Source organism: Colobus angolensis, unplaced genomic scaffold (genome assembly GCF_000951035.1).
Source record: "Colobus angolensis palliatus isolate OR3802 unplaced genomic scaffold, Cang.pa_1.0 Scaffold7, whole genome shotgun sequence".
Lineage (NCBI taxonomy): Eukaryota > Metazoa > Chordata > Mammalia > Primates > Cercopithecidae > Colobus > Colobus angolensis.
The window spans coordinates 18118145-18136579 of NW_012120709.1; the positions used below are offsets into that span (position 1 = coordinate 18118145).

The following is an 18435-nucleotide window of genomic DNA, read 5'->3' on the forward strand; positions in this document are numbered from 1 at the left end:
GACTGGGTGAAGCAAGTTATCCAGATTCCTGTGAAGAAATTAAAAGGCTCTTATTTTTAAGTGCCTTTTGCTGCCACTTCTTAACCCTGACAATTATTAACTTCTTCAAAAATAACTATTTTTGACGTGCCAGTGAAAGACATGAAGGTAGTGGTTAACAATGAAGCCTCGAAGTAGTTAAACTTGGTTTCTATTCCACTGGTGCAGCTTAGTAGCTAGCTGTATAACCTTTGGCAAAATACTTAACTTTATATCCTCACTTTCTCCTAAAATAAGGATACTTCATAGAACTAAGAAGAAGTTATCTTCAGAGAGCTTAAGTCAGCTCCTGTCACATAGTAGAGCACTTTTAAAAGAGGTAGGAACAACATATTCATATAGCAAACCTTTATCGAACAGCTCTTGTCTGCAGATGATATGCTGGGAGTACAGACTATTGTCCCCCATTCTCTGCTCCCGAGGAACTTAGTCTGATGGGATAGACAGATAAGTAAAATAATAAATAATAATAGCAACGATAGCTTCTGTTTACTGGCTACCTACTGTGTTTCAATTGCAATATAATATCTATTTCTATTAATACAACTACTTTAAGAAATGTAAGTATTGTCCCTATTTTTCAGATGAGGAAACCAAGGCTCCAAGAAGTTAAGTAATTTGTCCAAGATTACATAGCTAATGGAAAACCCAAGATTTGATCCCCAATCTGCCTAACACCAAAGTCTTCCTTAACCCATTCTTCAGATGATTACAAATACAGTGTTTGGCAGAGGGCAGTGGCTCACACCTGTAGTCCCAGCACTTTGGGGGCTGAGGCAGGAGGATTACTTGGGCCAAGGAGTTTAAGACCAGCCTCCACAACATAGTGAGACCTTGTCTCTACCCAAAAAAAAATAATAATAATTTTAAAAAAATTAGCCAGGCATGGTGGTGTGAGTCTATCGTCCCAGCTCCTTGGAAGGCTGAGGCAAAAAGATCACTTGAGCCTGGGAGATGAAGGCTACAGTGAGCTGTGATTCACACCTCTGCCCTCCAGCCTGGGCAACAGAGCAAGACCAGTCTCAAAAACATATATAAATAGGCCGGGCGCGGTGGCTCAAGCCTGTAATCCCAGCACTTTGGGAGGCCAAGGCAGGCGGATCACGAGGTCAGGAGATCGAGACCATCCTGGCTAACACGGTGAAACCCCGTCTCTACTAAAAATACAAAAAATTAGCCGGGCGTGGTGGTGGGCGCCTGTAGTCCCAGCTACTCGGGAGGCTGAGGGGAGGCGGAGCTTGCAGTGAGCTGAGATCCGGCCACTGCACTCCAGCCTGGGCGACAGAGCGAGACTCCGTCTCAAAAAAAAAATATAAATATAACATTTGAAGTGCTTTGACAAGGTTATAGAAGACCTCAGCACATGTAATATTGTTACAGCTTAGTGAGCCTGTCTTTCAGTGTTTCTTTTAATATTCCTATAGACCCAAGTTTCTATATTCATATTACCTGCAGAAAATAGAAATAATTACTTAGTACCACTCCTCTTGTAAGTGAACAGGAAGCTTTCTTTGTGCTAGATTTGTAAAGTAGAGGTTGAAACTGGGCTACCACGGGTCCAGAGAAGCATTCCTAGCTCTTGTTCTCTTGCCTGTGAAGTGTACCATGAGAGCCTAAGGCAATAAAGAGGCCAGGCCACCTTCTTTACAGGCCTCTGTCCCGTTCACTCCTTTGAGTTTATTTCACCAGGTCTGGGAAATTTCAGAATGATGTGACTCTATAAGGGCTCCTGGAGACATTAAAACTTACCAGTGGGCCAGGTGGTGACTCACACCTGTAATCCCAGCACTTTGGGAGGCCACGGCGGGTGGATTGCTTCAGCCCAGGATTTGAAGACCAGCCTGGGAAACATGCCGAATCGCTGTCTCTACAAAAAATTTTACAAAAATTAGCCAGGTATGGTGGAGCACACCTGTGCTACTCAGGAGGTTGAAGTGCGAGGACTGCAGTAAGCTGAGATTGTGCCACTGCACTCCAGCCTGGGCAACAGAGCAAGACCCTGTCTCAAAAAAAAAAAAACAAAAAAACCTTACCCGTGCTATTTGGAGAGTATCCTCAATTTACAGGCACTAAAACTCATCCTGTGATTATGGTTTAAAGTACAGCAATTATTGTACGTATTTCAGGATCTCTGAACACACATCCGAGAGTTTCTTGTGCTGCTTTATCCTGTGAGTGAAATTAACATTTGAACATAGTCCTTGACTCATTTAACATCTAGTCCTTGACTCATGAGAACATCTAGTTTCTGACTCATGGGAACATCTAGTCCTTGACTCATCTGAGAGTGTAGTTTTTCTAGAGAATTAGAAATATATATATATCTGTATGTATCCATATGGGATCCGATGTTCTAGGGGTGGTTAGTCATAGAGGTGGTATTGTGAAGATAAGGCCTTTCTGACAGTCGTTTTCGAAGTGGACTGTGAAGCTGAGCTGAGGTTACTTTGTAAAGAGAGAACTTCTCCCTGGCATCCCCTTTGCCTCACACTCCTGGATACCAAAGGCAGACCACAGTGTTGTTCACTAGGTTTAGACTGTATCTGAAGCTCTTTCCCCAGATGTACCCTCTTTTCTCTCTTAAACCTTTAAGCTCCCTCTAACTTTTTCTACCACTCCTGTCTACTTTTTGGGGACCTTTTTCTCTGAAAGGCAACAGTTGGTGGTAATGGTTTCACAGGAGGAGGAGAGCTGACCTTTCACGTCTAGTATACTCTGGCATTTTACATTCTTAATCTCATTTAATCCTCGCAGCATCCTATCTGGGTAGGTGGATTATCCCTACATTTATAGATGTGGAAAAAATAACTTTCCTAGAGGACTTGAAGCTTGAAAGTGATAAAACTGGAAATTAGCTCTAGTTCTCATAACTTCATAGATTGTACTCTTCCACGAAGCTGTAATGATGGGGATCATTACTGTTATTACTGTTACTACTGCTTGCCACCAGTTTTTATGTTAGCAAGCTAAGAGAATGCTTTGCCTAAGGTGCACAAGTATGTATGGTCTCAAGGTACGAATGGAGTGAGCTGATTTTAACACTGGGCCTTTACAGCAACCTACTGACTAGGTATATTTATCATTTTAACTTTACAGATGGGGAAACTAAGGCTCACAAAGACTGATCCAAAGTCACAAAGCCAGTCAGTCTGTCTGGCAGTGGAGACTCGATCCAGTCTTTCTTGAGCCATCTCTTAAAGCTCACTGTGCATGCAATGTTGCGCTCCTACTGGGTGGAGAGCCAAGTCCTGTCACAGACAGGTTCTTCAGTTAGGAGTATGTAGCAACATAAGACAGCATGAGTATAACTTAACAAAATAATAGGAATTTGTTTCTTCGGTAAGAACATGAGACTATAAAGGCTTAGCAAAAGGATATAAACTTGCATTTATAACAATACTTACTAAATTTTTTAATGCATATTGAAGGCATCTGAGTAGTGTTTCTAGAGTGCATTCTGTGTATCAAAACTATAGATTCATATGGCTAAGATCATAAGAAGAAGGCCATTAACTGTTTTGAACTATAATGTCACTACGATCCATAAATTAATAAATAAGTGATGGTGATAGGTGGCTTGTGGCTGGGCTATACGGCCATCAGATGTTAATGAGCTCTTCAGATGGGTATCTGCTAAAACAGGATATGTGGACCAACACTTACAGGGTTGTCACTTAGGAAACGCTGCACTCAGTTGCCTTCAAGGGTTATGTATCTGGGGTAATGGCAGCCAGACAGTCGGTTATGTTCAGGTGAATATCTTAGAGATTTACTCATTTGTTTCTTGCCTTATAGACCATTTAAGATAAAGAGCTCTTTAGCAGTCATCGGGTAATTGAAATTCTAAGATTATCAAATACTAGTTGGGTTGTCCACTTTAAGGCTGATTTTCTTTCACATGATATAAAGTCTTTTACCAATCTCTCACTCTCTTTGGGAAGAAAACTTGATTCATTTACACATACATTCAGCAACATGTATTGAGTACTTACTATTTGCTAGTCATTGTGCTAATGCCAGGGAAACATCACAAGATAAGATTCCATCCCAGTCCTCACAGTAAATAGTAGTGATATTGTTAAGACAGCATATTATAAAATTTATTACAGAGAAATGCAGTATAGTTTGAGAGCATAGATGAAAGTAACATTTATTTCCATCCCAATAGATTTCGGTTTTGGAAATTTCTTTAAAAGTGGCGAACTGCTGGCAACATGGTGTGGCAGCCCCCCTTATGCAGCCCCAGAAGTCTTTGAAGGGCAGCAGTATGAAGGACCACAGCTGGACATCTGGGTACTGCTTTGCTTTGCTGTGTTGTTAAATGCATCTATAATGATAATACTTGGTGCTCTGGCCCATCTTAGAAGCTCCTGGTACTTAACATATAAGCAGTATTTCATATTTTCCCCATCCATTGGACTATACTTACTCAGAGCATCTTGAAATGGATCCCTCGGAAAGACTTTCTAAGGATAGGTGTTGTCATCCTAATATCAGCAGTAATTTAAAGTTAAGTAGTAATCAAAATGATCAGATTCAAATTCTTTGGTATTTATTATAAGATACTTATTGTAGTAGTCAGGGTTTTGGATTTTTTCAAACTCTGAGAAAATAATAAATTCAGACAGGAATTTTTCAGTCCATATGATTTCAAGAGCCCTGGGGATGTTCAGGAAAACAAAGAGCGTTTGACGTTCTTGGTAGAAAAGTCTCTGCATTGTTTTCTTCCCTAGAGTATGGGAGTTGTTCTTTACGTCCTTGTCTGTGGAGCTCTGCCCTTTGATGGACCGACTCTTCCAATTTTGAGGCAGAGGGTTCTGGAAGGAAGATTCCGGATTCCGTATTTCATGTCAGAAGGTAACAAGCTTTTCATCTTACTTACGGTGTTTTACAGTGTTAGTGCTCCAAGTGAAAGGCCTAGGTAAAAGCTGCTTTTTTTCCAAGAGTTTGGGTGCCAAATAAAGTGACTGAGCTATAGGTTAAAAGCTATAGAAAGAAGCAAACTCCTTTATGTAGGTGAGACAGGTTCCAGCCTTCTGCTTGTAACTGAACACACAGCATTTCCCAGATTAACAGCAGCATGTCTTCTCATTCATTCTGGGTCTATAAATGTCCCAGGTTTATTTTAGATTTAACGAAGCCCTTTGTAGATACAGACTCACAACCATTTCACTCCAATATGTAATGGATTTTATAAAATTAAAATTTTTTAATTAAAAAGCCAACTGGCAAAATTCTGCTAAATTCAGATGAGATGCCATAATCCCTGCCTGTCATGTATTGAGCTGTTACCTAGACAGCAGTTAAGTTTACCCTTTAGTTTCATTTTGATAAAATCATTCTTAACTTTTTTCTTTCTACTAACAGTAGAAATAATACTCTTTGTAGTTAAGAGCATGGACTGTGAAGCCAGACTACCATACTGCCTGATTTTAATCCTGAGTCCACCGGTTACTGGCCATATGACTTTCACAAGTTTTATCTCCTCTCTCTCTGCTTCAATTTCCCCATCTATAAAATGGAAATAGCAATAGCTCCTACCCCATGGGTGTTGTAAGGTTTAATTAAATTAATCTGTCAATCAGGTACGGTGGTTTATACCTGTAATTCCAGTGGTTTGGGAGGCAAAGGCAGGAGGATCTCTTAAGGCCAGGAGTTGGAGACCAGCCTGGACCATATTGCAAGACCCTGTCTCTACAAAAAAAAAAAAAATTTTTTTTCAATTAGCCTGTTGTGGTGACATGCACCTGTAGTCCTAGCTACTCAGGAAGCTGAGGCAGGAGGATTGCTTGCAGTGAGCTGTGACTGCATTACTACACTCCATCCTGGGCACCCTGACCAAGAATGAGACCCTGTCTCCAATAATAATAATAATAGTTAATAAGCATAATCTATGTAAAGCACTTAGCACAGCGCCTGGCATATAGTGACAGGAGGTTAGCTTATGTGTGAGTGAAGAGCATCATGTCAGCTCAGAGAATATGCTAGTGCTCAAAGTTGCAGCAGTGCAGTTTTCTTGGTGTAGTCAGAAGTAAGTAATATTTTACATACACTTTTCTCACTACAGTGATGTGGAGGAGAGCAGCAGCCCATTGGAGAGCTCTTTGCCTTGCTTACATAGCCTTAGTATATCAGCATTAGATATGACTGAGGATCGATTTACTGTCTGCTTGTTCTAGGAATGAGGCTTATTTATTTTCTTTAGTGGAAATCAAAGTCTGTTTCTAGATATTTTCAGTTGCGAAGTTCAGTGGAAAGTTTCATTTAGCCCAGAATCTGATAGACCTACACCCTCCTGTTTTTCTTAGGTATTTGTTTACCACGTTAACTTGACAAATATAAGTAGCCTGCATGTATTCATTTATTCATTTGACCTTCCACTTTCCAGTAGAGGATACAAAGATTAACACCCTTGTACAAAGTCACGAGCCAAGCAAATAACCCTGAAGTGCAAGGTGACTTATGTGACTTTTGTAACATTGTGTTTTCTATAGATTGCGAGCACCTTATTCGAAGGATGTTGGTCCTAGACCCATCCAAACGGCTAACCATAGCTCAAATCAAGGAGCATAAATGGATGCTCATAGAAGTTCCTGTCCAGAGACCTGTTCTGTATCCACAAGAGCAAGAAAATGAGCCATCCATCGGGGAGTTTAATGAGCAGGTTCTGCGACTGATGCACAGCCTTGGAATAGATCAGCAGAAAACCATTGAGGTAAAGTGATCAGAGATTTGACTAAAGGTATTTCAGGGTTCTACTGCACTTAGCTACTTGAACTTTCGTACTCAACACCTGTCATCCTGGTCTTTTAGCACATGTATCCGCAGCGCCTAGGCGTACTCTTCAGTGTTCCCTATTGATGACATCAGACTCTATTTATATTTACTTTTATTCAGCATCTTAAATTCCTTTCTTTGCCCCATCTGCCAAAACATTCGAGAGGAGGCATTTATAAAAGAGTCAGAAAAGGCAAAGATGGAAGCTTAACAAATACAAGGTAGAAAGTTGCTTCCAAGATGAAACATGAAGTTTTACATAGGTATTTAACTAGTTTGTATGGAACATAAATGTGCAGATAGGCAAAGGGCCAAGCAGGAAACAAGAAGGGTAGGTATCAGGTTTAAGAAAGCCAGGGAATTTAGATTATGAACTGGAGAAACTAAGAAGGCAAAAACAGGTGGGCTCCTGATTTGGAAGTATTTAGGGGTCATAGAACTGTGAAGGGTCATGAACCTGGAAAATTCCTCTTGGCTTTTATTTCTGTCCTCAAATAGTTAGCATACTTATAGGATATACATATTTCTAATGCTTCTATAAATATGTAAAAAAGCAAACAGTGCTCTTGAGGAAGAAACACAACAAGAATATCAAATGCCGCCTCGTTTGCTGTGAAAGACCAAGGCTCTATGCTGTACTGCCTTTCCCCCGCCACGTAGCCATAAGTGAAACCAAACTGACTCTCCTGCTTTGCTCACTGTGCGCTCAGGGATGTTTTTCTGTACTTGTCCCTGAAGTGCATCCAGAGTGGTAGCTGGGCATGCGATTCCACTGACCTGTGATTTTTGCTGAGACGGCTCTGCATCCTGGTGCCCTGCACAGCACCCATGCCAACTGTCAGGTGGAATTAGAAGCCAAAGGAGCAGTTGTTTCTCTGTTCCCTCAGTATCTGGGAAAGCTGGCAGGCTGGAGATGTGAACATTTGGGAAGCAACTTTATTTTCAAGGTTTTAAGAGGGTGGGACTGCAAAAATAAGAGGAAAAAATTACCTAAGAACGGAGACATAGTGTCTCTCAATTTAGCATCCAGATGCCATTTTCCAGCCCAAAATAATCATCAGAAAGTTCTCCACATACTTTAACCATGCACTTCAGAGTTTTCAATGGTTCAGATTTGTGTCGAAGCCATGGAATTAGAGCCTTGGGCTCAGGTTGCTAACTGACCTTACACCGCCGTTACAGCTATGAGGTGGGGCCATGTGGCAGCATTGGGGAATGTCTACATGAGACAATGATGGCATTTTCTCTGACTGGAGAAAAATAAATGGATCTTGTTCATGTAAAAGGGCTGGTCACGGTGGCTCAAGCCTGTAATCCCAGCACTTTGGGAGGCCGAGACAGGCGGATCACGAGGTCAGGAGATCAAGACCATCCTGGCTAACATGGTGAAACCCCATCTCTACTAAAAAATACAAAACTCTAGCCGGGCGAGGTGGCGGGCGCCTATAGTCCCAGCTACTCGGGAGGCTGAGGCAGGAGAATGGCGTAAATCCGGGAGGCGGAGCTTGCAGTGAGCTGAGATCCGGCCACTGCCTCCAGCCTGGGCGACAGAGCGAGACTCCGTCTCAAAAGAAAAAAAAAGGGGGGAGGGGGCTGGTCAACCCATTTAAAGGGATCATCCTTTATATAATTAATACTAGAGACTTGAAGTTTTCTGCCTTCCAGTCTTAATTTTGGAGCAGCTTTCATTTTGAGACACACTTTGTTTTTCACTCTGTTTTTAAGAGCACACAGTTTCTTTCCACTTTTTTTTAGGCATGTATAGATCATTGCATTGGTCTTTACAGCTCTTTGCCTTTACCACTTGTTTTTTCTTTCAGTCTTTGCAGAACAAGAGCTATAACCACTTTGCTGCCATTTATTTCTTGTTGGTGGAGCGCCTGAAATCACATAGGAGCAGTTTCCCAGTGGAGCAGAGACTTGACGGCCGCCAGCGTCGGCCTAGCACCATTGCTGAGCAAACAGTTGCCAAGGTAATGCCCCCTTAGCTGAGAGTCTTATCTGTGCATGTGCCTGTTCACATGTTCGACAGATTTTTCATCTTATACACAGGGTTAGGATTTCACCCTCTAACTGTTTTTCTGTAGAGTTTCTGCCTGCCATTCACTAGATTCTCAAATGTTTTAGCACTTTCTCATTTTTAAGGGTTAACTTTATTTCAAGCAGTTTTTTAAAAGAGGTGTTTCTCTTTTTCGTCATTCACAATGTTGAGAATTACTGTCACTAGCTTTCACATTCAATTCCATATAACAAATTTTTATTACAGATTTACCATGTGCGAGCTTCTATTCTTAGGCACTGTTGGGGGCAGGATATATAAACTACAGTCATTGCCCTCAGAGACATCACACTATAGAAGTGAAATAAGATAAGATCGTAAACAACCATCATTCAAAATAGGGAAAGATGAGTGCTGTAGCAGAGCCAGGGACAGGGGAGAGAGGGGCACATCTGAACAGGGGAAACAGCGTGTAAGACACATCTTCACAGATGGAGAGGACTTGGTGAGTGGTGAGCTGAGGCATTGTGAAGAGTTTTGAATGCCAAGGTAAAGAGTTTACTTACAATTCAGTAAGCAACAAGGTCCTACTGAAGGCTGCTAAGCTGAAAAGTGATATAATTCTATCCATGCTTTAGGCTAATTAATCTGGTAGCATTATGAAGGATGTGTCAGGTAGAGAAAAGAAGAAATTTGGAGAGAGCAGTTAGGAGAGTGTTACAGTAGAGACGAGAAATACCGAAGGCTTAAATATGGCACTGTTGGAAGCAGAAAAGAAGGGGCAAGTATAAGAACCATTTCAGAGGTAGACTCTGTATGAAGTTGGCAATGGTTCAGAGATGCAGCTCAGCGTGGTGGTTAGAAGCACCTGGAGCAAATACCAAATTCTACTACTTCCTGCTATGTGACATTTTAAGTTTCTTAAAGTCTTTTTGTGCCTTGGTTTCCCAAGTGTGTAATGGGGATAATAATAGAATGCTATGACAATTAAATTAGTTAATATCTGTGAAATAGCTAATGTTTGTGAAATACTATATGCCTGGCACATAGTAAGTGCTGTGTAAATGCTTGTTATATAAAGTAATAAATAAATATTGGGGAGGAAGGGACAACATGACTTAGAGATGACTCTGTTCTTGAGCCAGAGCCTGAGAAAATAGGGGTAGCATTAACTCAGTTGCTCATGAGGAAGATATGGATCTTGATCCGAGGAGAGAGGCTGGGGCTAGAAATTTGGGAATCGTCCATGTAGAGGTTGAGATGAATGGTTGGTTAGTATGCTCCATTGACTTTCCTGTCCACTTCTGTGAGTAACTGCCTTTCTTCAAAATAAAAATAAAGGCAGAAGAGTTTTGACTTTGTATTTCTTTGGCAGTTTTACAAAATTTACAGGATTATAATAAAATTTTGCATTGGCATCTACAGAGTATGTTTTAAAAAAGGAAATTAAATCTTCTTGATTTTAGTAGGTAAGTGGTGTATTTTGTTATACATACTTTATATATAAAATAAGAGTATTGGCTGGGCGCACTGGCTTACGCCTGTAATCCCAGCACTTTGCGAGGCCGAGGCAGGTGGATCACAAGGTCAGGAGATCAAGACCATCCTGGCCAACATGGTGAAACCCCGTCTCTACTAAAAATCTAAAAATTAGCCGGGCATGGCAGCGCGCTCTTGTAGTCCCAGCTACTCAGGAGGCTGAGGCAGGAGAATCACTAGAACCTGGGAGGCGGAGGTTGCAGTGAGCCGAGATCCCGCCACTGCACTCCAGCCTGGGTGACAGAGTGAGACTCTGTCTCAAAAAAAAAAAAAAAATGTGAGTATTGATAACAGATGTGAGTAAAATAATGTACCAATATAGTTCCAGATACTTGAGTTAGAGTATCTTTGAGCACTTGGAAATCTCAAAGTTGAATGGTGTTGCTTTCAAGACAGAAAGAAGGAGATAAAATGAAAAACACTTAAGATGTAGTGGAACCCCTTCCTTCTTGCAAATGCCACTAGACAAAAGGATAGGAAGCTGGAAAGCCCCCAGGACCAGCAGGCTTTCCCTGCCAAGTCTCTTTATTCTCCTTAAACATTACGCAAGTGAGGGAGTGGTGAGGGGTTATATAAACAGTTGTTCCTGAGCACGTGCATATGTTATTGTACACGATATCCTTTCATGTCTAGACTATGAGCAAATTCCCCGGCATATCTCAAATTATATTTAATTTGGCTTAGGGTTCAGATGCATAACATGGCTTCTTATGTTCAATGATTTTTTAATTACCAAGTACTGTGTGTCCTTTATGCATTGACCCAAGTCTCAATGGAACCTACTTAGTGTAACTAAAATGCTTCTACTTCAAATGGAGTCTTCAGTGCTTATTCACATGCTTGCCTGAGAGCCTTCTGGATGCTGAGCAACAGGCCCCTCCTCTCAGAGATTTCACATTTTGAGTTTTAGTGGTGAACTTGTTAAAAAATAGATTTCTGTTTTTATGGATATAAATGTGCCTAAAGTTTTAGTAAAGCCTTCTCACTTTAATTCCTTGATGTTCTAATTTTTTTTAAAGAAGCGGCAAATCACTTGTTTCTTGATATAGCAGCAAGAAATTGAGGAAACAACATGATCCAGTCAATACAAAGATAACGTGAGCCATGAAATCATGCATACCTCAGGTTCCACACCAAGCTGAGTGACTTCAAGCGAGTCAGTGTCTCTGAGCTCCTGTGCCCTTAAATACAGAATGGGAACAGCAATACATACTTCATTAGATTGCTACCAAGATACAACTGGTTAACCTGTACCAGAAGTTTAGTTCAACCAATAGAGCACTTACTTGCCAGGCACAGTCCTAGCCACTGTGGCTTCAGAAGTACCCTGGAAACAGTCGCTCCCCTTAAGAAGTTCATAGCCTAGTTACAAAATACCCATTATGGCCTTGCATGGTTGCTCACGCCCGTAATCCCAGCACTTTGGGAGGCTAAGGCGGGCAGTTCGCTTGAGCCCAGGCGTTTGAGACCAGCCTGGGCAACATGGTGAAATGCCATCTCTACTAAAAATACAAAAATTAGCCAGTTATGGTGGTGCATGCCTATAATCCCAGCTCTGCGGGAGGCTGAGGCAGGAAAATCACTTGAACCCAGGAGACAGAGGTTGCAGTGAGCCGAGATCACACCACTGCATTCCAGTCTGGGTGACACAGTGAGGCTCTGTCCCAAAAAGTAAAACATAAAAAAATAAAGTACCCATTATTATTATTTAGACAACAGTGGGATTCCCATCTTAGATTTGGAGTGCTTATGTTTGCTGTATAACATGCAGGAAGTATTAGATCTAAGTGAGTTCAGACTATTTAGAAAAAATATGTCATGTCTTTTTCTCATACATTCTAACCACTAGTTTTGGTGGGGTTTTAGGGGAGGTTTTGTTTTTGAGATGGGGTCTTGCTGTGTCACCAAAGCCAGAGCACAGTGGCAATCACAGCTCACTTTAGCCTCAACCTCCTGGGCTCAGGCGATTCTCCCACCTCAGCTTCCCAAGCAGCTGGAACCACAAGTGCATGCCACCACGCCCAGCTAATTATTTTTTTAATCTTTTGTAGAGATAGGGTCTTGCTATGTTGCCTAGGCTGGTCTCAAATTCCTGGGCTCAAGTAATCCTCCTAACGTGGCCTCCCAAAGTGTTGGGATTGCAGGACCTGATGAAGGTCACACAATTAGTGAGCCACCACACCTGGCCTAACCACTCGTTTTTAACAGTCCTTCCACTGCAAGTTTCCATCAGCTGTAAACAAACAAGAGTAAAACAATCACCTCCAATTTTTTAATTACTGTTTAGAGGTTGCCCTTCACAACAGGTTGTGCCTGTTTGCTAGGGCTGCCATAACAAAATACCGCAGACCTAGTGGCTTAAACAACGGAAATTATTTTCTCACAGTTCAGGAGGCTGGAAATCAGGATGAGGGTGCCATGAGGGTTGCTATCTGGTGAGGCCTGTCTTCTTGGCTTGTAGCTGGCTGTCTTTTCACTGACTTTTTTTCTCTGCGCAAGTGTGGAGAGAAAGACCTCTGGTGTCTTTCCCTCCTCTTATAAGGACACCTGCTGTGTGGGATCAGGGCCCCACCCTTTGGACCTCATTTAACCTTAATTACCTTCTTCAAGGCCCTGTCTCCAGATACAGCCACATTAGTGGTGAGGGGTTCAACTTGTGAATTTTGGCAGGACACAATTCAGGTCATAACAAATATTTGCCTGTTGGAATAGTAACGAGTTTCCCATAGGGAAGAACATTATTTGCATTTTAATGGTTCTGGAAAGCACAAAGTCCAAAGAAGAGATTAAAAGCAATAAACATGTGGTCTAAAGAGTGATCACAATTAGTTGGGCATAATCATTGAGTATTGACACTCTTAAAGAGTATCTTGATAATATCTGCTTCTTGGGTTATTAATTGACCATCTATTTATTTAATATTTGCTAATCAACTGTGCAATGCTGCGCATGCTGTTTGTATATTTATACCCTCTATTGTTCCAAAAAGACTCCTTTAGTCCCCTCAGTGATCATAAGACTCCTAAAACCCACCATATTTCCTAGGAAGTGATTGTCACAACAAAAAGCGTTCTTCCTTGATCCTGTCCATTATTCCTCTAACCGAGTTCACAGTCAGTTGTAGTAGTCCAGGTCGGATGTGAATGCTGTCAAGGACAATGTGCTACGCTTGGTCTGGCACAGCACCGTCTGGCCATTTAAAGCGTCCAAGCTAGTGAGAGTCAGGGACGGAGCAACGGGTCATAGTTAGCGCATGGGCATCTCATTTCCATACGGCACCCTCGGTCATGCTTCGCCCTAATAATTTAGACTACCTTCATAGAGAAGGAGCAGTCTAATAAAGCTGGGAAGTAGCAATCAATTCTTCAGTTTTATCCTTTGATTGAAAAGCTAATGATGGGGGTAAGAAGAATGTAGCAAATATACTTTAGTGCGGAGTGTAAATTTTACATAGTGACTAGATAAAAATTTTACGTAGTAGCTAGATAATTTAAATGCCTGATATTTGAAAGGAAAAAGTTGTTTAACCTCAAAATTGGCACAGAATATAAGCTTGAGGAGTGATAATACAAGGAAAGCAATCTCTTTATCACACTCTGAATGGTGTGCAGTTGTGTATTTGTTTGTTTTGGGGCATCCAGAACATTGTGACACTTTGCTAATGCTACTTTATTTATCTTGATACAGTATAGCCAATGATATTAATATTGGAATATACCAAATATAAAGTATGTTGAAAATATATTCAGAGTATATTCAAATATAAAGTATATTTCTAACATACGCCCCCATCCTTGAAAATCATCAATCCGAGATTCTAACTGGGAACTGTTAGTATTTGAGAACGAGACTGCATTCATTTTACAGTCTAATTCTTACATTCTTGTGATCATTCGGAGGCTTTAGGAAGAAGGGGAAAGGAGGAATTAATGTTACTGAGTTAAGGACATTCATTGCATGTTACCTTTTACAGTCCTGACTTCACTGAGAAGTTGGCATTGTGCTCTCACAGTTGAAGATAAGTTTCAGAGAAGTTAGGAAATCTGATTAAGGTCACACAATTTGTAGGTGATGGAGCCAGAAATCAAACTCAGGTCTCGGCAGAGGAGAAGCTAGAATCTCATACCATTTTTCCCTTTGATTTCTCTAAATTTAAAATTCACCATCCTATAGCCCTTGAAATAACTATAGCCGGAAAAATATAGGCCATCCTTCTGCCTTTCATGGTCTAGTATGATGATTGTTTTCTCAGATGTGGTGCAGTGCCTGTTATATTTAAAACACATCTAATAAGTTCTGGTAGTTTTGAAGGGATGGTGATGAAAGGATCATTCAGCAGCTTCATCTTTAAAATCAATCTTTGCCAATTGTCATAAGGAAAGATTCTCTTTTAAATGATTTTTTTTCCTTTTTTTTTTTTTTTGTTTTGTTTTTGAGACAGAGTCTCGCTCTGTTGACCAGGCTGGAGTGCAGTGGCGCGATCTCGGCTCACTGCAAGCTCTGCCTCCCAGGTTCACACCATTCTCCTGCCTCAGCCTCCTGAGTAGCTGGGACTACAGGCACCCACCACCATGCCTGGGTAATTTTTTTTTTTTTTTGTATTTTTAGTAGAGACGGGGTTTCACCATGTTAGCCAGGATGGTCTCAATCTCCTGACCTCATGATCTGCCTGCTTCAGCCTCCCAAAGTGCTGGGATTACAGGCATGAGCCACTGCGCCCAGCCTTAAATGATTTTTTAAAAGAAGCATTTGTAATGCTTGTTTCCCTAGAGTAGTTAACAAAAGAGACATGAGAACAGACTTCAAACCATCAGGAGCTTTCTATAGTGGGTTGACTTCAAAAACACAGCTTGCAGTAAACGCCTCTCCTTCCACTGGGCCAGCAGGCTGAGTCCAGGCTGTGCATCTCCTTGAAGGAAGGAAGATGTTCCTGTCACCCCACGTGACTGCTGCTTCTCTTTCTTCCTTTTCGCATACACCCTTACCAATGAATACATACCCTCTCACCTACCCCAAAAAGGTGGGTAGGGCAGACAGAGACATAGCACTGACTCCAGTGTCCCTTGTGTTGTAGTTACTTGTGGGTGTGTATATATCTGTCCCTGGTTTAATTTTGAGCTCCTAGGATTTTTCTATTCTTTATCTGTCTGGGTATTATATTTAAAGAAAGAGACAAATATGTTTGTTGAATTGAAACGAGGAACATTCTTGATTCCTCACAAAAGCTAGCTTTCTTGTCACCTGTGTGAAAGTCAAGCATCCCCTCATGAGGCAGAAATGAAATTCTGTACGACCTTTTTCAGAGGAACTCATTGCTGAGTCTGCTTCAGACCACTGCCGGCACCATATGCATATTTCACCAAGTCTTTCTGGAGTTTCCAATAAATAAATATTCAGTCTTTAATTGCCACAAGAAGAATTATTTTATTCTTAGAACTTTGTGTATTTATAGAGAAGGTATTCATGTTCCCAAACTGTCTGTTCTTGCCATATTTACAGGCACAGACTGTAGGGCTCCCAGTGACCATGCATTCACCGAACATGAGGCTGCTGCGATCTGCCCTCCTGCCCCAGGCATCCAACGTGGAGGCCTTTTCATTTCCAGCATCTGGCTGTCAGGCAGAAGCTGCATTCATGGAAGAAGAGTGTGTGGACACTCCAAAGGTACGGCTGTGTTTGAGAGTCTCGGAACTGGCAGTGTGGTGAGAGATTTCAGTTTGGTCCACAAGTGTTTTACTTTGGCTTTATTGAACGTTATCATTTCCTTAAGTCACTCAGGAGTGATGCTTTTGTGGAGAAAAACCTAAGAACAGTGTCCAGGCTCTACCCTTGTCAGTGTTTATCATTATGACCATTATGACCATTACATAATTTGTCAGACCTCGTGGACTTCTGAAAAGTCCTCCTCATCTTTCTCCCTCCTTCACTAATTCCTTCTCTCTTCAAGTTTCCAGATCTCTCACAAGTGTTTGGGAGTATTTTTTATTTGTTTTTTTTCCCCTAACAAATTAATGCTGAAAACAAAAAAATTAACTTTCATGCCAAATTGGGCTTTATTTGATTGCTATTGCTGCTCTTCTGCATAGGGTACCTCAGGTACAGAACAATGGGCCATCTTTTGTGATCAGTTATACATGTTGTTTTGTCCAGTTTGGAAATGTTTAAAAGTTAGTGTGCTGGGCCAGGCGTGGTGGCTCAAGCCTATAATCCCAGCACTTTGGGAGGCCAAGGCGGGCAGATTGCTGGAGCTCCGGAGTTCCAGACCACCTTGGGCAACATGGTGAAACTCCATCTCTACTAAAATACAAAAAATTAGCCAGACGTGGGGGCACATACCTGTAATCCAAGCTACTCAGGAGGCTGAGGCATGAGAATGGCTTGAGCCCGGGAGGCCAAGGTTGCAGTGAGTGAGCCGAGATTGCAGCACCACACTCCAGCCTGGGTGACAGAGTGAGACTCCATCTCAAAAACTTAATTAATAAAAATAAAAGTTAGTGTGTGGAATGAAGTTGGCATTTAGGATATGGAAGATGACAGCTTTTCTCATTCATGGATGTTTCTTTAACTTCCAGTGTGTATTATATGTACTTAGCATAAGCAATGTACAGAAGATCATAATAATGGGTAGGAGAGTGTCATAGATAACATAGGTCTTGGAGCATGTTCAAAATAGACCTCCTCTTAGTGTGAACTTGGGCCACATAACAGAACGCTTTGAACCTCAGTTTTCTCTTGCATAAAATGAGAACACCAACTTTATGAGACTATTATGATGATTAATTGAGATAATGTGTGTGAGGTTTGGGACAGATTATAGATACTCAATAAATATTGGTTTCCTGTATTTTTAGCCTCTTTAGGTAATAAAAAGATGAGTGAGACATGAACTCTGTCTCTCAGAGTTCACTATAGTCGAGCAGAAGAAACATTATACATACTAAAAGATGGCGTGCCAGGTGCTGAGTAAATTGATAAAAGATAAAATATGGGCCAGGCACAGTGGCTTACGCCTGTAACCTCAGCTCTTTGGGAGGCCGAGGCGGACGGATCATGAGATCAGGAGTTCAAGACCAGCGTGGCCAACATGGTGAAACTCCGTCTCTACTAAAAATACAAAAATTAGCTGGGCGAGGTTGCGGGCACCTGTAATCCTAGCTACTCAGGAGGCTGAGGCAAGATAATTGCTTGAACCCAGGAGGTGGAGGTTGCAGTGAGCCAAGACTGTGCCATTGCATGCCAGCCCAGGTGACAGTGCTAGACTGCACCTCAAAAAAAATAAAAAATAAAAATATAAAATACAATCGGTCCCTTAAGGAAGTATAAATCAGAACGAGACTAGAAAGAGGCAGGGAGTTGCTTTTAGCTGTTTGATCAGGAAGGTCCGGTTTAATGATCAGAACTGGGGATTGAGAGGCGGGTAGACCCCAGACAGGTGGCTGGAAACCGGGGGTGGGGGTGATGTCTACAGTAGAGGCAAGACTGGAAAAAGCAAGTACTAGGGAAGCCTAAGTGCATCTCCGTAGAGAGGGGTTCAGATGGTCTGAGGAAAAGGGCACATGCAGGGAAGCTGTGTGAAATAAAGACGGAGGAGGTTAGCGTTGAATGGCAAGCCAAGAAATTTAGATATTTCCCCTAAGCAAGTACTTCCAATATGGGGATAGGTTTTGGTATCAGTTGAAACAACTGAAGGCACAATTGTTCGGGGAGTAGGAAACCGCTGAAGATATTTGAGCGAGGAAGCTCTGGGATCCGTGTTGCACATCAGAAAGTTAGCCTGCATATTGCTGTGTGCCCCGGTGCAGGGGAGAAACGTGACCAGGAAGACAGGTTAGAGCCCGTGTCCAGGAGGGAGGCGATGATAGTGACCATGAACCTGGAGGGGAGGAGACAGTAGAAATGAGACGGTGCAGATAAAATTGATAGAATATTAAGGTCTAGGGAGAAGAACAAACCAATAACAAGATTTTGAGCCTAGATGGAGGGTGAGAGCCATTTTCAGAAATGGAGAACTAAAGGCAGGGCAGATTCAAGAAGGCCAACCATTAGTTCAGACAAGCGTAACCCACAGCAGGCAGCTCAGT

At 41.7% G+C, this 18435-nt stretch overlaps 1 protein-coding gene across 2 annotated transcripts in view; it reads left to right on the forward strand.

Moving 5' to 3' along the window:
• SIK2 (salt-inducible kinase 2) overlaps positions 1-18435 on the forward strand; it is a 126611-nt gene that overhangs the window by 96075 nt on the left and 12101 nt on the right. For both annotated transcript variants that reach the window (XM_011926716.1, XM_011926718.1), the window contains exons 5-9: positions 4208-4332; positions 4773-4896; positions 6534-6754; positions 8637-8789; positions 15854-16018. In XM_011926716.1, the coding sequence (XP_011782106.1) occupies positions 4208-4332; positions 4773-4896; positions 6534-6754; positions 8637-8789; positions 15854-16018 (788 nt within the window). The remainder of the gene's footprint in view (positions 1-4207; positions 4333-4772; positions 4897-6533; positions 6755-8636; positions 8790-15853; positions 16019-18435) is intronic.